The following is a 23,417-nucleotide window of genomic DNA, read 5'->3' as shown; positions in this document are numbered from 1 at the left end:
GAGCAGAACTAGACGGATCTATGCTAGACTGAGCTTGTTTAGATCTCTCCATTGTAAGCATAGGGAGGGACAGAAATAGCTTGAAGCTAAAAAGCATAAAGTTAATGGGGGACACACTCTCTGGGATTGCAATGGTAAATTATGACTCTACTGTAAACCAAGAGTGCCCCTGAATTGTATATTATAAAGGGTGCATGAAGTCCTTGGGCTATGGTGCTCATAATGGGCACCATAACTGGAAGCCTGTAATGTTAATGAATAACCAACTCAATCCAAATCCAAAATGATGCAATAATGCCGAAGCTACAGCGAAGCCAACAAACAGATGGCCTGCTTCAGCAAGGTCCTCAATTTTGCATTAATGTAACCTTTCAATATAAGGAAAGATTTACACGCAGCATAACAATTTGACCCTCGGTCACTTCGATTTCAAAACCTAGCCCTACAATAAACTTTATTCATTTTGTATGCCCATGATGAATCCTCCTTGAGAGGACGTCGGGTGGGCAGCGCAGCTCAGGAGAGGGTCTGTATGGTGATACTTCTCTGATTGAGATAAGTGGCATATGCAAGCAGGACCATCAGCAGTATTTGTAAAAAGTCAGTGGATTCTCAAGGGAGAGCCGCTTGTCATTACAACCGCTTGGAAAAGACCTGATGAGTGCATTATTCAGCAGCCAGCAGAGCCGCAGCAAAGAGGTGTGGAGTTGGCATCGTATGGACAAGCACTATTGAGCCTTTCTATAAGCTCACATCACTGCTTGTTAATTAGCTTTGCTTAAAGATGCTCGCCGACGATCTTTATTAGATTCTATTCTCCCTAGTCTCCATTGAACTCGTAGGCGATTTTGGATTTGTGATCCCTCCCTCTCTGTGTTTCCTGAAAACGTTGTCAGCATTAAGCAGAATGCAGCATCTTACCCTGAATCCTCGCCTTATCAGTTGTCAAAAACTTTAGAGTTCTTTACATTAAGTGTTGCCCTTTCCTCTAGTCGGTGGCGCACCCTGGCAAAGGTTACATCACCAGCTAGAAACCAAACATGTAGGGTGATGGATATTATATTAATAGTGCCGCACAGGGCAGGTGAAGTTAATCAAATCATGAAGACACAAAATAAATGCAGTTAAATGTGGTCCCGCTACTTAATATATTAAAAACGGTAATAACCTGATATTTGAACCGCATGCGATTTTAAAGAGATTGCAACAAGACCACCTTAACAATAATGACATTATATAAAACATTGTTGATTTTTTGTTAGTTTTTTTATTTGTAATTTTGCACTTTTTATGATGTAACATCAATAACATATTTGTCAATATATTATTGATATATTGCCTAAATTAATGTATAAAAACATAGATATTTTCCAATTTACTTTTCACATATGGATATAATTAAATTATACTTTAACGATTGGCTGACCAATCAGAGCTTCTGACTAGGGTTGTAACAATATATCAATATAACAATATAAGTATCAAATATCGCAGTACAATAGCATTAAGATATGTATCGTAAAGCAACATATTTTTTAATGAAATATTATATTTTATATTTAAATTACATGATACTTATTTAATACAATACAATATTTAATAATATTATATTTAAATGAAAATTCAATTTTGTTTTCTGTGACAGATCAAGTTTTTATTAGTTTACATAAAGATGGTTTAATTTAACCCTGAATGTTGTCAATTCTTTAACAAAATAACAAATGTTTTGGGGAATTTGAGTGGCAGTTTCTTATTTTCATTTTTTAAAATATCATGATGCAATCGCAATCGTAAACCCAGTATCGTGTATCGTATCGAATCGTGAGCTAAGCGTATCTTTACACCACTACTTTCCCGTTTGCAATAATATACCTCATATAACTAAAAATCCTAGAATTGCTCCTATGTGAAATTTTCAAATACTCAAAAACAAACCTGTCAAGTCTTGTGTAAATACAGCATATAATGTATTTGATCATTTAAAGAGCAAGTAGCATATGATTTTTAAGGTCCTACTTTGGTTTATGGAGTGTCCAACAACAAGTTTATGTACATACAAGGTGTAAAAACACTATTATGTCGTAATAATAGGCAGTTATTCTTATCATACTTCTTGTCTGACTTGTAAATGATTCGTTTCGCGATTCATCCGTCTAGTCCCCTCCTATCCGCTAGCCTAGTGTCATGTGATTGGTCAGATGGTGTAGTCTGTTGTGATTGGTCAAACGCGTTCATCATGTGTCGCAAATGGAACGCCTACCATCATTACTGGATTACGGTTTACAGGTGGTTGGATGTCATAAAAATTATTTCATAAAACATTCTATTAAGTTCATAAACGTTGAAAGTATTTGGAAAATTAATTGATCCTTCTGCAGATGCCAGTAAGAAAAAGGACATTTACAATTCTCTTGTAACAGTATTATACTTGGACTAGTTGACACGGCATACAGTGTACGGTGTTCGTATCTTCAGATGTTAATACAATACAGATAGTACTCGATTCAGTTTTTGAAATAAATACTTTGAGAGTTAATAGATTGAACAATTAAATTAGCCGAGTTAATAGCAAGATAAACAAACTGTAATACCCCAGAAATAACGGTACATGCTAATGATAGCATTACATGCATTAGCTAAACACAGACATAAGGTACACAAATATTTCTTGAAGTTAAGACAAAAATAAATAGTCACACTTACAGGTTGTGATTCGGTGAAGCTAACAGGTCCAAATAAGGTTGGTATTGCCCCCTCTTTCAAGGATAGTCGTTTCACATATCCTGCAGTGAACGCGCCAAGATTATTGAAGCAATCTTTGGTGAAATGACGCGCGCACAGTAAAACCCTGGGTTTATACTCCTTTGGTATCGTTTGAAAAATGAATTGTAACCATTGTTCCCTCAGAAGTTCTTCCTTTGGTAGTTCAAATAAGACGGACTTAGTTTCACAACGTAGAACACAGGTTCTAGACATGCTACATACGCATCACGAACGAGCGACAGTAAGCGGGTTTCCATCACTCGCATTTATTCGCATTTTGAAGTTTCGCATCAGAAACAAGTGATGGAAACGGCAAATTTCGAATTAAAAACCCTTAATTCGCAAAAAAGTTTTTACGCTCGCTTGAGGTGGTTCTTCTTTTTTGTGAAAAAGGGTTAATGCGAATAATGGGAGATGGAAATGCATTTGCCGAATAAATTCCTCCAAAAAGTAGTGTAACTGCACTAAGAGACGGCATGACCTGACTAACCAGATACAAAGCATGAGAAATGTTGTTATGGTCATTCTTAAATGCCTGAGCAAAGTCGTCAAAGTATTTCTGTAACTGCCTCTTAGAACTATCACGACTGTGTTTCCCAAACAGCAGGCATCCACAAAAGCACCGCATTTAATTTGTTTCGTAATCGTCTGCTTGCGCAAGTATTATGAAAATTATTATATTCAGTGACTTCTCTTACTTTTCTTACTGATATTTAGTCGCAGTTTATTAGGAAGTGACGGTTGACTAGTTGGATGGAAACGGTGCTTATTCGCAAATGTTTTATGCGATATTCCAATTTTGCGCATTAACTAAATTCGCAAATTTGGATGGAAACCCGGCTAGTGTTTTGGGGTAGGAGAGACTAGTAGTGAAGTTTTCGCGGCAGTCCCAGCAAAACGTAGGCGGGGACTATGTGTAGTGACGTAGATGCGCGGCGGTTAGAGACTCGGACTAGCTCATGTCTTGTTTGCATGATTCAGAGTCGACTCCCATTTTTACAAGCCAATAACTTTGTTATTTATTCACCTTCGGACTTACAACTTGGCAGACAGCTTACTTTCAAACACGGCAACATAACACACTGCATGAAATGTAATTTTCATGATCTCATGCTACTTACTCTTTAAAGCTATTCAATGTCTAGTCAGTGACTTCTCCTTGAATGGCTGGTTTTATTTGACACTATTGTTGTGGTAAAGAAAACATCTTTGAACAGCGGTCTAAACAATTTCCTCCCTTCACGTGTGCAGCTGAACGAACGCAATGTAAAGGATTATTTCATTATTAATGAGTTTTGGACTGTAGCAAATAAGCTGTTCTGTTCCCTAGAGAAGTCCTCACCATGTTGCTTGTTCTGGATTCAAACATCATAATTACAGACCTTTTCACTCTACTGAAAGAAAGCAGTTCCAATCAATAATAAAATGACTTATGATCCATGCTATTAAGCGCTGTACTGAATTTAAAAAAAAAATACACAAACAGAGCGCATTCTATCAAATCATTTACTTTCCTAATGTATGTTCCTGGTCTAACATCATTTCAAAATATTAAAAATGCAGATTACGCAAATAAAATTGTGAACAAGAATTCATGTTTTTTTAAGCATATTATACATTCCTGTGATACTAAAAAGCTATAAAGTCTGTCCCTCTTACAGTAACTAAAGTTTGTTGTAATTAAGCCTCTTTTAGATGTTCTGCTTAATTAAATCGAGAAACTTCCTCTCTGTGGAAATGTGAATACTCTCGGTTCTTTGGTGAACAGCATCTGAGACCAAGTATTGACACAAAAACCTTAATTGAATAAACACATTTGACATATTGAGGCAGATAATGACATGCAATACTATAGCACAGTACAAGAGTTGCAGCCTGAAGTCAAGGGACAACAAGCACGGGGCTGCTAGAAAGGTGTCCTCTATATGTATACCCATACAGAGGGAATGAGAAACATACATCAAGGTTTTCAACAACAGAGCAGAAAGTGACCCATGAAGGCTCTGCTAATGGCTTTATATTTTTCATTAACATTTCCTAATGCTCCAACTATGGCTCCCGGGTATTTGTTCAATGTATAATGTTCAACAGGCTTTTACTAAAATAACATCTATCAGGGAGCTCATTGAGAAATCAGCTTGATTTGCAGAATAAAGGTCAAGGCTTATACCACACCATTTAGGGGACTGGAGCAGCACTGTAAATGACATATAATGAGGATTAGTGTTAGGCGTAATGTAAGTGACTGACAGCTCTATAGTCCCTATTCACTTTCATGGTATGAAAAAGAACATATCGTCATTCTTGAAAATTCATAGAAGTATGTGATGGTTTTGGAATGAAGGTACGTAAAAAATCAACAGTGTTAAATATAAAAAATATAAAACTCAATTCAGTCATATGTTAAAAAATTCATATTAAGCGAAGTTTAAAAGAGGAATGACTTCAGTCCAATTTTACATGTCCATTTTAATTTCATATATTATCTTTTTTACTCGAATTGCCCACTATTACATAAATCATTTAATGTTGAGGTTTGCAAAGGCAATCTGTTAAATAGATCTACATATTCTGACAATCTTATTTAAGTTTTTAATTGCCCCCACATTTTTAACAACAGCTTTTTATACCGTTTCAGCAAAGACCAGACACTTTTTGATGATAATTATTCAGTCCTCTTATGAAGTGAGTTTGGCAGTGGGTAGTAAGAGATAAATCTTAAGAGCACTAAAAACGATCTTATCTAATTCATGACATAGTGCACAATCAAACACAGGAACATAAACAATCAATCAACTCTTCTACTATCTATATCTATTGCATATTTTGTGAAGAATTGCTTGAATATATCTCTTTATATAAATTATAGGTCAAAACTGACATTAATATGAACACTGATAAGAACTAAGAAAATGGAGGCTAAGAGAGATTTTGATGAGGGTCACAACACACCAAAGCCATGTCGTTCAATTTCCACAGCAATTTGTTGATCACTGAAGACCACATACACCACGCACACACAAAGCATCGGTGACAAATATCCCACAAATGTCTCAACACTCAAAATGTCCCTCCTAGTGTTTTTCAGACTTCGCCATGAATCTTTTATCTGATATTTGCATCTAAATTTCTTTCCCCGAGTTATACACTTCAAAATGACATCAAGTATAAAAAAGGGCATCAGCTTGTGATTGTAATGTTAGATTTATGTTATTGCCATTACATTTAGCCAGACGAGTAAAAAATAAATAAGCCTTTTGTATCAGAATACTAAAACAAAAGGATGCAGCTCATTTTCTGCATTGATCTGAGCCAGCGTAGCCACAGAATACTAATGAATTCTTAATGTGAAAACTACAGCTATGCCCTGGATTGCCAGAACCAATACCAGACCAATTAAAACAAGTCTCATTTATTTAAAAATCTTCAAGTCTAAATATTTGAGAAATGTGCAAAAGCTCCGAAATTCAAAACAGAAATGCCATAAATGTGTATTTGATTCAAAATGTAAATTGCAGAGCAAAGCAGCGAGTTGATGCCCTTCGTCTATGGGAATGCAAGCAACTATTAGCATTGTGCAGCAAGTGTTCCTTCATTAATCAGCACTAATTAAGACTATTGATTGAAGCAAACATCAGGATTTCCAGCTGAAAAGGTTTACTAGGGTGTAAACTGGAGAGGCTAGAGGCAATGGCAGAGCACTGAAAAGAGCCCAGAAAAACCTGTCTTTGCCCTTGGTTCAGACTTCACTTTGCAAAACAGCTCAGAAAATTAAAGCACAAATCGGCCTGCTTTCCTGTCATTAAGTGCTGTCGGGACGAATCAGAGCTCACAGACCAGTGGTGCTGCTCCTGTCTCTTTCACACACACACACACACACACACGCACGCACGCACGCACGCAAGCACGCACGCACACATGCTTGCACAGAGGTTTGGCTTCACAAGTGTGTCCCGGCACTCAAAACACCACGCAAGGTCATATTCAACTAGAGGTACAAGCAGTCAACATCATGAAGCATTCTCATTATTCTCTGATTTCTACTTTATCACAAATCTTGCAAATCAATGACATCACTTATTTGGATATTATTGCTGTATGATTGTATTATGTCAACTGTGAAATCAGCATAATAACCATATATTTGGTGGAAACTAAACCATGGCTTTATTAAACTAAATATTAAACATGTAATTGCACACTTTCACCTTTTAAACCTATTAGCAATATACAGTACATACAAAATACAGTATATTTATATAGAGGAAAACAGTAAATACAGGGAGTAAATTCAGAGTAACACAGCAGGCACCTTATGAATATATCTATCTATAAATAATGAATTCTCAACAAGACTGCCGTTTAATTAGGCTAAAAGCTCACGACTGGAAACAAAAGCTGCATTACTGTATTGGCAAAGTGCATTTATGACTTTTTGACAGATGGCCGTAATGCAGTCTAGGCAAGCCGACTAACCGACACACATGTAAACATACTCAAACTTCGCAAGACAGAAGAGAAAACAAATCTTTAAAGTCTAACAAAACTGTGCAGACTCATAATGTTACACCACATTATGAAATGAATGCAGGTCATGCATATTTTGAGCACAAAAAAAAAGGTCTGGCTTTTTTGTCAATTGTGTTAGAAGCGTATCGATTAGTCATCTAAATAACATCAGTTCGCAATGAGGAAATGTCAACAGGGCTGATGTTATGAGACATAAATCAACAGCCTGAGAAAACAACTACAAAAAACATGAAGCCAAAAACCCTGGAAACAAATCATAGCCTATAAAACTCAGACAGGGAGAAAGTCCACAAAATGTCCATAAGGTTATAAAAAGGAAAAAGTTACAACTCACAATATTGCCAAATAGTACACACTATTAAGAAAAAAGCATTGATTTAAACAAATGTAATGATAAACATTGATTGGCCAATTCATATTTTTCACAACATATAAATGAGGTTGATGTTGTTGTTATGAAGCAATATTTCCTTCATTTTACTATGAAAGAAAATTGAAAAAAATAAAACTCCAAAGCATACCTTGTAATATATCTTTTTTGTATTTACAGAACAGAACGTGTGTGTTTGGTTATGCACAGGGCAGAACGCTGGCAGATTGCCTACAGTCTACTCAACAGAGCCATCTAGTGGCCAACAAAAATGTTAAATCAAAAGTAATGAATGGAAAGACGTTCCAGTGCGACCTGCGCAATAAATCCTCACTGTCTCCTTTCAAACTGTTTATGTCTTATATAAAAAAAGGAGAGTAATTCACATCTTCACGTTTAATTAGCCTACAAATGTGTCAATCTCCATTAGCATGCACAAACATCAGTTAGTGTTTAACAAAGACAGCGTTATAGTTATTGACTTTGTCAAACATCAACACATTACGAGTTCACGAGTGATATGGCAATGTAAATGTAACATTATTTACTGTTCCGTACAGCCATAGCTAGAGACAGATATGATTTTGGATAATTCGTGACATTAATGTCGATTTGTATACTGATATCTCCGACAACGCGATATGCTTTATTCGCCATCTAAAACAATCAAATAAAAAAAGCTCAAGTGAACGAAAACACCGATCAAGCCATAGATCACAGCGTGCATACATTGTTGGACCCAATTCATCAACTTTGTCTGTAGGCTTTAAGAAATTCTTCCACACTTATACTAAATAATATATGGACTGCAGCAATGTAGATTGACCAAACTGTCAACATACATAATCGATCCTGTCGCCAAAATGAAGCTCAAATTATATAGGCTATGGAAGAGAAACAAACGACCAACTTATGATCAAGTCTCCAGTAGAAAAAGCAAATGTATTGAGATAGGCCTACCAGTATTTCCAAAAATCCATTCATCATCTTTATTATCGAAATCATACATATTAAGAATACATCATAATTGTTTATAAATGCATTCACTTACGTCTAAATTAATACGTAGCCTAAAACCTAACAACGCTGAGTTTAAAACTTGAATAACACAAAACATAATGTTTTCTCTGTACATACAAACAAAATGCTCAGATTAGATTTAAAAAGCCGCAATTCAGCCTACTTATAAACTGTTATAACTTTCATTAACCGATCGGCAAAATCAAATTCACAATACGCATCTTAAACAAGTCATATAACATAAGACATGTTACACATACGCTAATGACTTAACAAAAAGCGACATACCTTCTGCTGCTCTGTTTATTTTTCCTGCCTTTAAATCGCTTCGTGGTGATGTCCCATAGCCTTTTTTCATCAAATCAAAGTCTCCACTTTGCCGCAGGTTACTTATGGCATACTACATCAGAATGAGTCGAGCACTGCATTTAACGAAATTCGCTGTACGGTTATTCGCTCTCAGACCCGTGTTGACAGAGCGCAGCGCGCTACACTTCATCCTCTCCGACCGACACTGTTGCTGATGACTGTTTGTCTGCCTCTCGCGCGGCCACCATTTAAACTCGCGTGACGTCACTGCGCAAGCAAGCGTTCAGTAAACACGGTTTATCATTCTTGTGGCGAAGTTTTACACAGACCAAGGATAAAAACAAGGTTTGTAGAATTTTTTTGCCGAATTTGAATTATTAATAACATCTCAGAGGATACTTAGTAGCCTAAGTAAGAAATGTATTTCCTTTTTTTTGTTATGGTATGAGCTAGTATCCATTCTCCCAAACCTGTCCTGTGCAGGGTCGCGGGGGGCTGGAGTGTCTTGAGCCGCAGGCTGGGTACACACTTGTCAGCCAGTCAAGGTATAACTTTTTCGTGAATTGAAATAAATATAAATATCAAAGTACAAAGATAAAAAAGCATGTTTATTATTTTCAGGAAGCAGGTCGAAACCGCATTCCCAGTCACATCTATTTTTTTTATTTAACAATGATATCATACCTACTCATTACCTATAAGATTTTGCCTCGATTGTCGTTGGTGTTTGTTTTGTTTATCATTTTCAACAGTCTATTTAACTTGGTGTATGCTTTAGTTGTGTCACTTTAATAAATAATACAACTCACAAGTTACATTTTGCATCAGCTGCCTGCAGTGAATAAATCAAAGCCATATTAACTCGTATTATTTTTAAAAAATGCATTACTTACCATTTGCCCCAAAAGCCAGTGCAGGACGAGGGAGAATATAAAAAAAGTGATCTTATGTTTCCTGTGCAGTAAACCTCCTCACATCTTCAAAATACTCCTGAATAAAAACTATCTTCCGATTTAAAATTATATAAAGGGAGAGGACATTTATAATAAAAAATCAATTTCTTCTCATAAATATGTTCTCCTGTTTTTCTGCTTACTCTTCTCAAATTTTAATCATATCTGATGTTCCTAAAGAGACAAGAATTCATGCATACCTAAATGCAGATTTAGTAATTATCCAGATCTGCTTTTTATGAAATCACTGGAGGATCCATGTCAGACTAGCTGACAGAGCAAATCTTTATGTTTTACAGTATCGTGCAGTAAGTTAAATGGATAAATTATGCTTATGGTAAGAAAAGGCTGTGGAATGCTGTTTAATCTGCGACACAATCACTCTTTCTGTTGAGATGGATGCAGCTATATGGACCGGCCATAAGAAGGACAAGGCATTAGTTTGAATCAGGCAGGAATCAGGAAAGGGCTGCTATTTTAATCCCAATACTTCCCTGTTCTGAAATGTTCACCTTACACATAATTAGGAAAAACGTAAAATACATCCAATTTGAAAACAACGCTAAGTTTTTAACAATATAAAGTTGGAAGTGGATGCAAAAGATTCAGAGAATGGACGGATGGATGTTTTAAAGTCATCCTGTGGTCATCCTGTGGACCAGACTTTATTTTCATATTTTTTATGTGTGGGAAACTGTCTATTGACTAGTGATTTTCCAGAGGACTTCACACATCAGCATATTCACACAGAGCACCATCTTCAGGCCTGGCTGTACTGGGGTCACAGGGGTCATAATCCGCCTCACTAATAGCGGACAGAGTTGACCTCACAAATACGTCATTAAATGTATCACCAAAGCACAATAACAATACTTGTGTATGATCAATGCTAAATGCTAGACAAAGTAATTTATTAGAAGCAGCAAATAGTTTGTTTACTTTACGTTTTGAAGACAGATTTAATGCCTTGAGGAGTGCAAAAAAGGATCAATTTATGCGCCTTAATCTCTAAATGGGGCTGCTTGTTCTTCCTGTGAAATATGATCTGGCAAAATATTTGGCCATTTTGTGATATTTCGTCTTTACCCACCATTTCTTGAGTAAAGTGTTTTTTTGGTTTTTAGCTAGGAGTAACTGCTAGAAACCAGAGCTGAATGTCTGTTTTGGTTTGTGAATCTATATGTGAGGGATCAACCCAGAGGCAGAACACTTGCAATGGTTAGAAACTGCAGAGATCAGATATGTTATCATGGCAAATTATTGTACTGGTGGACATGTAAAAAAACTTCCATTATAATGACATGTTAAGATTGTAATTAATTTGACCAACTGCATGGAGACAAATACATTTATATTTTAATATTTTATTTATATGCCTTTATAATACACTGTATTGCATGACATTGTATTTTAAAACACAAAACACACAGGCACACAAAACAATTGTGTTACGGTTGACGTTTTTTTGCATAAATTGCTTTATTTGCAATGATTATTACCTGTTAGAAAGAGTTGGCGTGTAGTTGCAAACTTACACCAGCAGGTGGGGTTGTCGTCCACACGCACTCATGCTGTCCGGAAGACAGATGTAAATATTTTCATGACGTAAAGAGACCCATCTCTCTACCCATCCTCTCCTGTCGTATACCCTTAAAAACTCTGTTTTCTCCTTAGATAATCTTTCGGTTCAACGTTATTATACCTGTCAGAGGACCATGCGAGACTGACTTCTACATTTTGCGTTTATTATTCATTTCAAGCAAACAGCGATCGGTAGGGTGTGATAGGCTATTCATAGCCTATGCATCACTGCTCTCCTGGCGAGCGATTTGTAGTCTGCCGATCAGATCGCTGCTCTTTGAAATTGTCTTTTTACTGCTGATCTATTAGGATTTCATCATGCAGAAGAGAAGGAAGCCAGAGCCGATCCAGTTGAACCCGATTCCAGACGGGAACGCGATCAACGGAACCGGGGCCACCGAGTGAGTGTGTTACATTGACATTTAATGTTGAATTAGGTGTTAAAAGACTTTACAAAACCGTAGTTCTTAAATTCATAGCATAGTCTATTGAGGATATTATGTTCTAAAATAGCATTGCCCGATGAACTGTTATTTGGTATTGGATTTTTGGTAGTGTTTTCAAGAGAATATGATTGATAAATGTAAATATGAATGGGTTTTGGTCACAATAGTTATTTATGATATTTATACTTTTTTTCATTGTTGTAAAAGTGTAGTAACCACGCTTATTTGTAAAGTGTAACCATAGTTTAATACAATTATCAAGGTTTTAAAACTATGGTTAGGCCCTACTACAAAACCATGAATTCCTTTTTGTGAGGAATTCTATTATTTTGGCCCTGCTCCAATACTGCAACATTTAGATGAATAACTTAATTATATCTTACTGTTATTTGAACAGAATTCCAAGCTAAAAGTTATTATTAAATATTCTACGAACATAGATATTATATTAGGTTATGGTGTTCCTCAGTCCACATAAAATGACCGCATCTCATGTCACTGAGATCAATGAGAATATCTTATCACATTTGGAAAGAGCAGCCAGCCCATCATACACTGTTCTCTTTGAACTGTTGGCACCATAAGTTGGACTCAAAATGTTACAAAATCATACCGTCTGTCTATTTAAAATGTGCAGAGGCAAAAAAGCACTTTTTAATGTTGATGCTGCTAAACAGACAATAAATATAAACTAGATATAAACTATAGGGACAACGTTTAATTTCATGAATAATTCTTTAATTTCATCTCAGATAGTGATTTTCCTGCTTAGTTTTTTACTAGTAAGTACCATACCAAATATAGATATAGTGGTTGTTCACTGACTTTGCGTCCCCCGCAGACAGATGTAGGTAAAAGACCACCTGTGCCATTGCTACCATTGTTTGGCTGGCCTGAGTAAAGACAGTGAGAATCCTAATGGATTTTGTTGTGCATGTCAACATTGCCTCGCTTGTGGGCTGAGACACTTTTTTTTAGTCTAGTTCTAATTTCTTGGCATTAAAAGACTATGCAGTACTTAAGAATAAAGGTGCAGTCTGGCACGTGGAAACTATTAACGTCTATTAATTCCACACAGAATTATGAGAAATGTTTGCGGTTTTAGTGTTATAAAAATGATGTTGGAAGGGAGGGAGTTACTGAAAAGCAAAATTCCTCCCTGTGCAGGACAGGCTGTGGCGAGCGCACTGTGGAATGTGTGTGTGTAGCTGTGATTCAGTCCTGTGGAAGTCAGTGTTATGGAGAGAGATTCAGTGGAATGTTAAATACTGTGACAACACTTTGTTCCCAGAATCCTCAACCTCAAATCTGTTGTGGCAAGCCTATCACAAAGAGTGCAGTTAACATAATTTTTATGGTCTTGCTTATTAGATGTGAAGCTCAGTTTTGATGAGCACAGTTTTTGTTTTGTATTATTTAGGGTCCACATTTAGACACCAGCCAGTGGTGAGCAATGAGAGAAATAGCATACATTTGTTTACATTGAAAATAAATATTTCATAACAATGATTGTCAAGCTGTTTTTTTCTGTCATTTATGTGACTTTATAGTAAGTTTTGAATTGTAATTCGTGCAATATGTTGCAGTTGTTCATAAAGTTACTAGCCAATTTGCTAAAGCCTATTTTTGCTCGCACTGGGCATGAATTCTCATTTTAGACTCCAACAGACTGCCAATATTGTTTCATCTCTCTATTGGCAGCAGTACCTTTGAAGCTATTGTGTGGCACAAGCTTTCGGCTGCATTGTGTCTCTTTGAGATAAACACCCATAATATTACAGTGTTACACAATAACACCATACACACACCGCAGCACCATCTGCTGCTCTCCATTTTACTTAACAAGAACGCTGCTGGGTGTATTACGACTGATAGTGTGCATCAAGAAGAATATGAGAATTCATGAATTGTAACCCTACCTGTTCCCTCTGACCTGCTTGAATCTCTACTCTACAGGATGACACTAGATGTAACCACAGAACTGCTGCCACAATATTGACCACAAGAATCAGTCTCTGGATGTTTGCTCCTCTCTGGAGAAACAGTGGTGAATTTGAAAAACTTTATGAAACTTACTTTGGGGGAAAGCAATTTTTTCTTTCTTAACGTGTGGCTGATATTAATGTCATAATTTTTACACATGTAGCATCTTGACAGGTTAAAATACATACACATACTGTACATATACTGTACATAAATCAGGCCTGAATCATGATATGTGAACTTGCACTTCCTTTTTTCACACACCTCATCACAATACGTTTTAACAAATCGTCGCTGTCCTTGCAAAACGTCTAATGACCAAATTCAGTTTTTCAGGAAATGATATGCTATATGTTATTACCTGATTAAATATCATGTTGTCAAATTGACACTTTTAAATGCTTTTTATTGGTTAGATATTTGGAAATCCCAGTGACAAACATAAAGGGTGACTAATAATGATTTATGGCAAAAAATAAAATAAAAAAGGACAGCAGCGAAATATAGGTTTTTAGTGCCTTTTTACTATTTATGAATTGGACTTAAACATTTTAGGTACCCTTTGCGAGAGAGATTGTTACGATTGATTGATTATCTCTCCTCGGGCCTGTTTAAATCACCCACCACATGCGGTTCTTAACTCTACACGTTTATTTATGTTCTAATGTAGCTTTTATAGTTAAGGATCTTCCCTTTTATGTAAACAAAACTCATATCAAAGGGTCAACTTCTCAACTACATAATATACTAAATTATTTACTACTCTTACAAGTGGCTGTTTCACTACAGCACGGTTACAGATTCACTGGTAACTTAGTTATATTGTGCGCTTTCTATCCTCGCTCACATTGACTAAGATCTCTCTGCATATACTGCATATCTGAAGTCGTTCACCCTCCCACATGCAATAAAAGGTGTGAGTTGTGGAGTATTTCTCTCCAATCTTCAGCAGCCTTCACCATTATCACATCTCCACCACGCCGTGCCCACGCCACCCACTTACACCCACACAGCAGCCTCGTAACCATGGTTATAACTGGCCTTGCTGTCAAAAAGAAAAGTCTTTGCCTCATTCTGCATATAAATGAGAAAAAGATCCGACTTCCTGAAGTACTTTGGTGGTGTTCTCTCTCCCACCTAAGTCGTGCTCGTCTGTGCTGAAGAGAAGCCATCCAAACGTCTGTCGTGATATTTTGCAGACTGATCAGAACGCTTTGATGTAAATTTATGTGCAAGTGTCACTTGTGGTCTGGAACATTGTTTGACAGCAGGACAACATGTTTTACATCTGAATTGGCTCAGTGCTTAAAAGCCCTCGAGGCAGTGTGGATCACGGTTTCTGATGGTCCTATAACATTGTTTTTGGAGATGCAGCATGAGATCGGCCTTCATAACAGATGCTTGCAACGTGTGGCACTCTGAAGCACTGAGGACTTTTGTGTTCTGCTGAAACATGCACTAAAAATTCTGTCACCATTTATTCAACCTCATTTTGGATAAACCTGGCTCTTTCTTCTCTGTAATACAAAAGAAGATATTTTGAGAAACGTCTCAGTGGTTTTGTGTCCATACAGTGGTGGTCAATAGGGGCCAGTGTTGTTTGGTTACCAACATTCTTTAAAGTACCTTTCGTTGTGTTCTGCATAAGAAAGTCATACAGGTTTGGAATGACACAAATATGAGTAAATGATGAACACATTTTCATTTTTAGGTGAACTGTCTCTTTAAGTTGGTTATTTTATAAATTCTGTCTCAGTGTGGCAGATGAAATATAATTTTTAGACTGCAGAAACACTTTAACATAAAGCTGATGGAGGAGTGGAAGAAAGGATGGAGAGTGGAGGGTCAGAGAAGTTTGCTTTTGCTACAGTATGCTAAGGAAATGCATCACCATGACAACAAGGCCAAGGGAAAGGCTCACATGCTTAGAGGAACTCCTGTTTCCTCAGACAGTGCTGAGGGAAGGATCTGCATAAAAGCAATCTGAGCGCTTACTAGTACAGTACACCATTCAACAGGCTCACCTTTATTTTGGCTGAAAGATAGGAATGTATTTGAGCGTGCTGCCAGACTGCGGGAGGTTTGGCTTTCTAATGATCACAAGGGAGGAAATTCTTGCTGCAGAGACATATTCATACATACCAGAAAGCAAGGATATGAACGTGCTTCGAAGAAAGAAACACACATATCCAGTACAGAGATTCTTTCTGCATTCCTTCGGTCTTCATAGACTGTGTGGACTGAGACATTTCGCAAAACCGAGTCTGATTCGTTATGCATCCTAATATTCATGTCCACATGTATATGGATAATGGAAAATACATATTTATCTTTTATGTTATTTGCCTACATCTTATTGCTTTTGAAAATTCTATGAAAATTCTTTACATCTCTTAATTTTCTTATTCATAAAAATGTCTTTTGTATATTATTTTTTGACATACTGTATAAAGCATTTCACTATATTTGATACTATGTGTGGTTATGTATGTGACAAATAACACTTATAACTTATCTGGTGTAACAGGTACTGAATGTAACTTGTTTATTTCATGTATTAGAATTGCACAAAAAGTGTATTTATGTTTACTTGATATTCTGTCTGTGTATGGAGGACTAAACCTGCAAAAATTATAAATATATGAATGTATAAATAAATAAATATATAAATGAATAAATGTAATAATATGAAAATAAATACAGGAATGAATGGTTTGATAAAACAAAATAATTCGTTTTAGCTATTATTGATCTTAGCTTTAACTTTTCTTTTCATTTTTTAAATTGATTTATTATTTTTTGTGTCCATTTTTAATTATTTTTAATTATTATTATTATTTATTTTTAGATTATTTTATTTATCATTTCCTTTTATTTTTACATTTATTTATTTATACGTTTATTTATTTTTATATTTATTTATTATCGCATGTATTTATTTCCACTTTTATTTATTTATTCTTGTATTTATTCTTACTTTTCTGTGTCTTGTATGATAATTAGATGGGTTGGTCTTGCCTACTATTGGTTCAGCGTAGATTGAAGCGTTTGATCGATTACTCTTGACTTGTTTTGGACTAACGTCACGTCACTCACTGATCGTTTGCTTCGTGTATAACGTTTATGGCGTGCGCACAATTAGCTAGAGAGTTACAGCATTTAGCCAATGAAGTCGATAACCATGCATCAAATGACTATGTGTCATTCAGATTAGATGCACTTATTGAGGATTTATTACAGATTGACGGCGAGATAAATGACAAAGTTCTTCAAAATCTGTGCGAGTCAGGGGGTGCTAAGGTGGTGACCAAGTTCCGGTTACAGGTCCTCTGCCAAAGAGGTGCATGAACGACCTCAGCAGATTCGTCGATTCTGAAAGCACAAGACGACTTGATATTAAGATGTCTAATAAACACAGACTTTCTTGTTACATGATTTTGACATTCTTGTTAAGATTGCAAATTATTGGTATGATCGCCCGTAACGGCTGAAGCGAGGTGAAAAAATAAATAAAGCGATTTGACACGGGATTCGTACCCATACAATAAAGCGAGGCAGCGTGTCACTACGGTAACAATCACACTAAGCTATTTCGCAATGCTAGCTGCTGCGGATCTTTGCAATAATATCAAGATGTCACACAACAATATGCAGCTGGATGAATCAAGGGAATATGCCCGTTTTAACTTGTGACCTCTGTGTTATTTATCTCTTATGGAATGTAGTTTACGAGTACCGTTTAGTAACCACGTCTTTTTAGAAGGAATGGTTTCCATTTGATGGCCCCTGTAGTGAAAGAACGATGCTCATTACTACCGTGTTAACTTGTGACTTAAGTTCACTATGTCTCAATTCATTTACATTATGTTACATCATGTTACATTAAATCTTTACGCTTTTTCTAACCGAAAGGCTGCTTATAACTATCACTTTGACAAAGCGTTAGCTTGCGACTTCGGTTTACAAGCTCATCTGTGTAGTTAAACCTTATTACATTTTGTGCTTTATGATTTTCACCAGTTGAACTGTAACGCCACCATAGCACCCTCTGACTCGCACAGACTTTGAATGTGCTGCAAAGAGGCTAACAACCGAGGGAGAACTTTGTCATTTATCTCGCCGTCAATCTGTAATAAATCATCAATAAATGCATCTAATCTGAATGACACATAGTCATTTGATGCATGGTTATCGACTTCATTGGCTAAATGCTGTAACTCTCTAGCTAATTGTGCGCCCGCCATAGTTACTTAACGTTATACACGAAGCAAACGATCAGTGAGTGACGTGACGTTAGTCCAAAACAAGTCAAGAGTAATCGATCAAACGCTTCAATCTACGCTGAACCAATAGTAGGCAAGACCAACCCATCTAATTATCATACAAGACACAGAAAAGTAAGAATAAATACAAGAATAAATAAATAAAAGTGGAAATAAATACATGCGATAATAAATAAATATAAAAATAAATAAACGTATAAATAAATAAATGTAAAAATAAAAGGAAAGGATAAATAAAATAATCTAAAAATAAAAAATAATAATAATTAAAAATAATTAAAAATGGACACAAAAAATAATAAATCAATTTAAAAAATGAAAAGAAAAGTTAAAGCTAAGATCAATAATAGCTAAAACGAATTATTTTGTTTTATCAAACCATTCATTCCTGTATTTATTTTCATATTATTACATTTATTCGTTTATATATTTATTTATTTATACATTCATTTATTTATAATTTTTGCAGGTTTAGTCCTCCATAGTCTGTGTGCGCCTTCCCCTTTAAATATTCTTTGAACGGTTTTTTTGTGTAACTTCCTGTCTGTTCGCCTGCTCTGCCCTTTTCACATTGGCTGTGCATGTGAGAGGTGAGCGAGGCTGTGCATGGGAGAGAGTGATTAAATGAAGAGTCGAACCGTTATCTGATGTCCGAGTGGTTACTGTCGGTACAGTTACTACCCCATAAAAGAGAGAAAAAACACATGCAGAACTACACCGGTTACACTGGCCCTTATAGTCATACGGAAAATAGACACAATGGAATTGTTTGCCTACAAAATGACACATTTGTCATCATTTACTCACCCTCACGTTGTTCAAATCTGTATGACTTTTGTCGTTTGTTAAAAAATGGAAACATTTTGATGATGAAGCTCTTTTAAACGTCCAGTGTATAAAATTTAGCGGCATCTAGTTGTGAGGTTTGCGAATTGCAACCAACAGCTCACTCCACCCCTCACCCCTCCCTCCTAAAGCACTGGTGGCTGACACAGGAACTAAGATGCTGTCACGTTTTCGCTTCTTTGCCGAAGGAGATAACGTATTTACGAAACGCTCTCTGTAGAGCAGTTTGTCTGTTTAGGGCTACTGGGCAATTCTAGCGTTGTAGTCGTGACATAAAAATGCTCAGAGAATGTATTTGTTACAATATATTGAACCATCTGTTTATATTTTACTAAAAACTTGTTGATAGTCAAAACATCAAAAAAGGTTATGAACAAATTTCTTTTAAAAATGGAAATAAACATGCGTTATGGATGTGAAAAAAACAACTGTAGAAACAACATAGCGATTTCCATGCAGGGGGACCCGTGGTGTATGTCGATAGAAATAGCTCATTCTAATGTAATAAAAACATAACGCTTCATTATTATGTACAATTTTTGTTTAAAACCAAATTACATTTCTACAATATGATAATTCCAAAATTACATAAATGAGATATCGGGTCAATTACATCATTTTAAATATTTGTTGTAAATTTGTAAGCAAATATCAATTTCTATGTCTGTCTGTGTTGCAGAACAAACCTGGAAGCTCTGCAGAAGAAACTCGAGGAATTGGAGCTAGATGAGCAGCAAAAGAAACGCCTAGAGGCTTTCCTCACCCAGAAGCAGAAGGTCGGAGAGTTGAAAGATGATGATTTTGAGAAGATCTGTGAGTTGGGTGCAGGAAATGGAGGTGTTGTCTTCAAGGTCTTACACAGACCCTCGGGACTCATCATGGCCAGGAAGGTAAAATATGGTGAAGTTAACTGCTGCTTGTCAACAATAAACAACCTGGCATGGCATTGGTTTAGGATTTGACTCACCTGAGTCTAGTCTGAAAATGATGTATAACATTGCATGTTGTAAGGCTAATTACATAATTTAGAATCAAAGACAGTCTCTAATGAACTTGTCTGTAGTTTGTCTAAGCAAAAAAATCCTTTTTCAATCCAGAATGTGATGAAACAACACTTCTTGAATAAAAGGTCTCCCAATGAGAAAATCAGTTAGTGGCAAAGCACACAAAATCTAAACCTTCATCATCCACCATCCTGCCTATCAGCTGACTATTTAACAAACACCATTACAGAAAGAAGCACTCCTTAAGATCATTTTACAAGGCTTACACATTTAAGGAAGAGAGCATTATGCCTGACTGAATAAGCAATGGTGAAATGCCAGGAAGTCGCAACAGGTCGCACCACAAGCTCCGTGCATCTCTGGGCTCGAACCCCCCCAACAGACACCACAGCACAGTGATTTGCTTCAACCCTTTTGCTTTGTCTTTTTCATGCAGTTGATCCACCTAGAGATCAAGCCAGCAATACGGAATCAGATCATCAGAGAGCTGCAGGTCCTTCATGAATGCAACTCGCCCTACATAGTGGGCTTCTATGGGGCTTTTTACAGTGATGGAGAGATCAGCATCTGTATGGAACACATGGTACTGTCATCTTTCACCATGAATGTAATACAAAGGAAGGTTTTATTTTTTTTGGTATTGGCATGTGTAGCACCATTTGGCATCACTTATTTGCATTACTAATTGGGCTAATGGGAATTAAAAGTGACTGAAATATGTTTGCTTATGTCGCTGTTAAAAACACTGAGACTTACATTGTGATGAATCAAGATAAGATGAGAAGATCATCTGTAATCTGTCATCTAAACTATGTTTATGACATTTAGACAATCCACTTGACAGTCTTATAAATATGTATGTACATATGTATCATCATCGTATCTTTTCAGTTTCTCACTTAAAAAATCACCAGCGGTCAGGTTTGTAGGTGTTTTAAGAATTTCAAGTGCTTTGTCAGGGTACCTGCTACATTTTTCTCCACATTTTATTGTAGGACGGTGGCTCTCTTGACCAGTCCCTGAAGAAAGCAGGCAAGATCCCAGAACAAATTCTGGGCAAAGTTAGCATTGCGGTTGGTATCTCCATAACCTTTCTCGCAGATATCCTCAATGGTTTCCTATGGACCGTTTCATTAAGGCTGAAGTACAATGCTTAATATTTAACCTAATGTTTTCGCTTCATTCATGCAGGTGATAAAAGGCCTGTCGTATCTGCGGGAGAAACACAAGATCATGCACAGAGGTGATTCGTGTCACGCTATCTCAACCTTTATCTTAATCATTTTCATTGCGTTTCTTTGTTGACAGTACTAACTGAAGTGAAGACATCGTCTCTGTGTTTCAGATGTAAAGCCATCAAATATCCTGGTGAACTCACGCGGTGAGATCAAGTTGTGCGACTTTGGTGTGAGCGGACAACTTATTGACTCCATGGCCAATTCGTTTGTGGGTACCAGGTCCTATATGTCTGTAAGTTTGCTTTGCCAAGACAATCTCTCCATACTAAAATCCCATGAAATTGAATAAGTACTATTCATTTTTACCACATTGTTAGTAACTTGATCTATTGACTGTGTTTTTAGGCTTCTTAGTCCAGGACAGTAGACCCGATTCTCAGCTAAATGTTTGATTCGGAGCCTCTCAAGGAGGCCATGCGTTTTTACAGGCTCCTGGTTTTCATCACAGCCCTTACTGATAATATTCACTCTCCCTCATTCTCTATATCTGTCTGCAGCCAGAAAGGCTTCAGGGGACTCACTACTCGGTCCAGTCCGACATTTGGAGTATGGGTCTGTCTCTGGTGGAAATGGCCATTGGACGCTTCCCTATCCCACCACCTGACGCTAAAGAGCTGGAGCAAATCTTCGGTCAGCCCCTTGAAGGGGACCCTTCACCTAGCGAGGCATCCCCTAAACCCCGCCCACCAGGTCGACCCGGCAGCTGTACGTGCCTGTTTGTCTTCCTGCATGTAGATTTGTTATGTTACAGGTGTTTCTGCTCAACACCATGCCTGGTTTTTCATTACTGTGCTACTATAAAATAAGCCTGACATAATAATGTGTCTGTTTATCTTTACAGCATATGGTCCGGACAGCAGACCTCCTATGGCGATATTTGAGCTGCTTGACTATATTGTCAACGAAGTAAGCTCTCAGTGGTTCTTAAAAGATCACTAAACTGTTTTATAGCAGTGAATTAATTAAAGTGGGAATTTATTGGCCGTTCCACTTAATTCTTAATGGAGGCATTTTTTTATTTTCAGCCACCTCCCAAGCTGCCAAGCATCTTTGGTGCAGAATTTCAAGACTTTGTTAACAAATGGTAAGCAAAAAGTTGATTTTGTCTGCATTTAATTTAATTTAATTGGGCATTAGAGAAATGTGATGCTTGCTCTGCCACCTAGTGGTTGAACAAAACCTGCCAGACAAACCAATGTATTGTCTATGTACTTTTTTTACACTATATCATCGATTGCTTTGTTTTGGTCAGCTTAATCAAAAATCCAGCAGAAAGGGCGGATTTGAAGCAACTTATGGTAGGAACAATTATGTTCTATTAACCAGTTATGTTCTTCACTATTCCAACAATGAACCACATTCTCTAATTTGGTCCATAACATTGTCTTTTCAGGTCCATTCTTTCATTAAGACCTCCGAAGCGGAGGAAGTTGATTTTGCTGGGTGGCTTTGCAGCACCATCGGTCTCAACCAGCCAGCAACTCCGACTCACAGCGTGGGAATGTGAGAGCGTCAATCCTTTTCTAAGCCATACAATTGATATACGCTCCCCCATCTGCAGTGTTTCGTCACCTGCCAATCAATCTAGAGGCCAAAAGCAAACTACTGCCTCCACCCCATCTCATTTTAGATGTCTTCTCGAGTATTAACATGTGTACAGCTGTATTTAACAGTGCATCATGCCTCTAGGATGCTTGAAATCTGTTCTGCCAAATATTGGCGGTCTAATGCCTTGATTTCATCCAGAGGGTTCTGGCTACACATTTCTTGACGAGATTCATATTACAGATACTTATTTTATTACTACAGAAATTAGTTTCTGAATATAAGTCTTCAATTGCACGCTGGTGTTAAGTTTTTTGGTTCTGTCAAATTGCAAAGGCATCTTCCCCTAAATGTCAAACTGTTTTGATCATGCTTTATAAGTACATCTTAAGGTTTATGACTACACTCAGCTACCCCCGTTAATGGTCACTTTTTCATTGTAATGTTGTGTATTTAATTTCACATGTTGTAGGTGGAGAGTAAACCAGTCATTTAACTTAGAGAAACTTGTATATTATAATAAAAGGTTTATTTAACAGATGACAA

The 23,417-nt window shown here is 36.7% G+C and overlaps 2 protein-coding genes across 4 annotated transcripts in view; one reads left to right on the top strand and one right to left on the bottom strand.

Annotated features, from left to right (window-relative positions):
- Window positions 1-9,217, bottom strand: part of megf11 (multiple EGF-like-domains 11) — a 109,553-nt gene extending 100,336 nt beyond the window's left edge. For all 3 annotated transcript variants that reach the window (XM_057347593.1, XM_057347595.1, XM_057347594.1), the window contains exon 1: window positions 8,972-9,217. The gene's annotated coding sequence lies outside the window, so the exon portion shown is untranslated. The remainder of the gene's footprint in view (window positions 1-8,971) is intronic.
- Window positions 9,218-11,550: 2,333 nt separating this feature from the next.
- map2k1 (mitogen-activated protein kinase kinase 1) lies at window positions 11,551-23,417 on the top strand. The gene is made up of 11 exons (XM_057348304.1): window positions 11,551-11,927; window positions 19,764-19,974; window positions 20,525-20,671; window positions 21,084-21,161; window positions 21,280-21,331; window positions 21,434-21,558; window positions 21,824-22,031; window positions 22,168-22,232; window positions 22,352-22,410; window positions 22,579-22,624; window positions 22,720-23,417. Exons 1-11 carry the CDS (start codon window positions 11,845-11,847, stop codon window positions 22,831-22,833), a joined length of 1,188 nt encoding a protein of 395 aa, XP_057204287.1. The 5' UTR covers window positions 11,551-11,844; the 3' UTR covers window positions 22,834-23,417.

Source organism: Triplophysa rosa, linkage group LG12 (assembly GCF_024868665.1).
Source record: "Triplophysa rosa linkage group LG12, Trosa_1v2, whole genome shotgun sequence".
Classification (NCBI taxonomy): domain Eukaryota; kingdom Metazoa; phylum Chordata; class Actinopteri; order Cypriniformes; family Nemacheilidae; genus Triplophysa; species Triplophysa rosa.
The sequence above is the reverse complement of the archived record's forward strand: the minus strand, read 5'-3'. Positions and strand labels throughout refer to the sequence as shown.

What these genes read in the sequence shown, in the direction of transcription:
- map2k1 (XM_057348304.1), top strand. Translation starts at nt 11,845, where the DNA reads ATGCAGAAGAGAAGGAAGCCAGAGCCGATCCAGTTGAACCCGATTCCA. An exon ending in ACCAGGTCGACCCGGCAGCT is followed by an intron (nt 22,032 to 22,167) that starts GTACGTGCCTGT and finishes TTATCTTTACAG; the next exon opens with CATATGGTCCGGACAGCAGA. An exon ending in TTGACTATATTGTCAACGAA is followed by an intron (nt 22,233 to 22,351) that starts GTAAGCTCTCAG and finishes TTTTATTTTCAG; the next exon opens with CCACCTCCCAAGCTGCCAAG.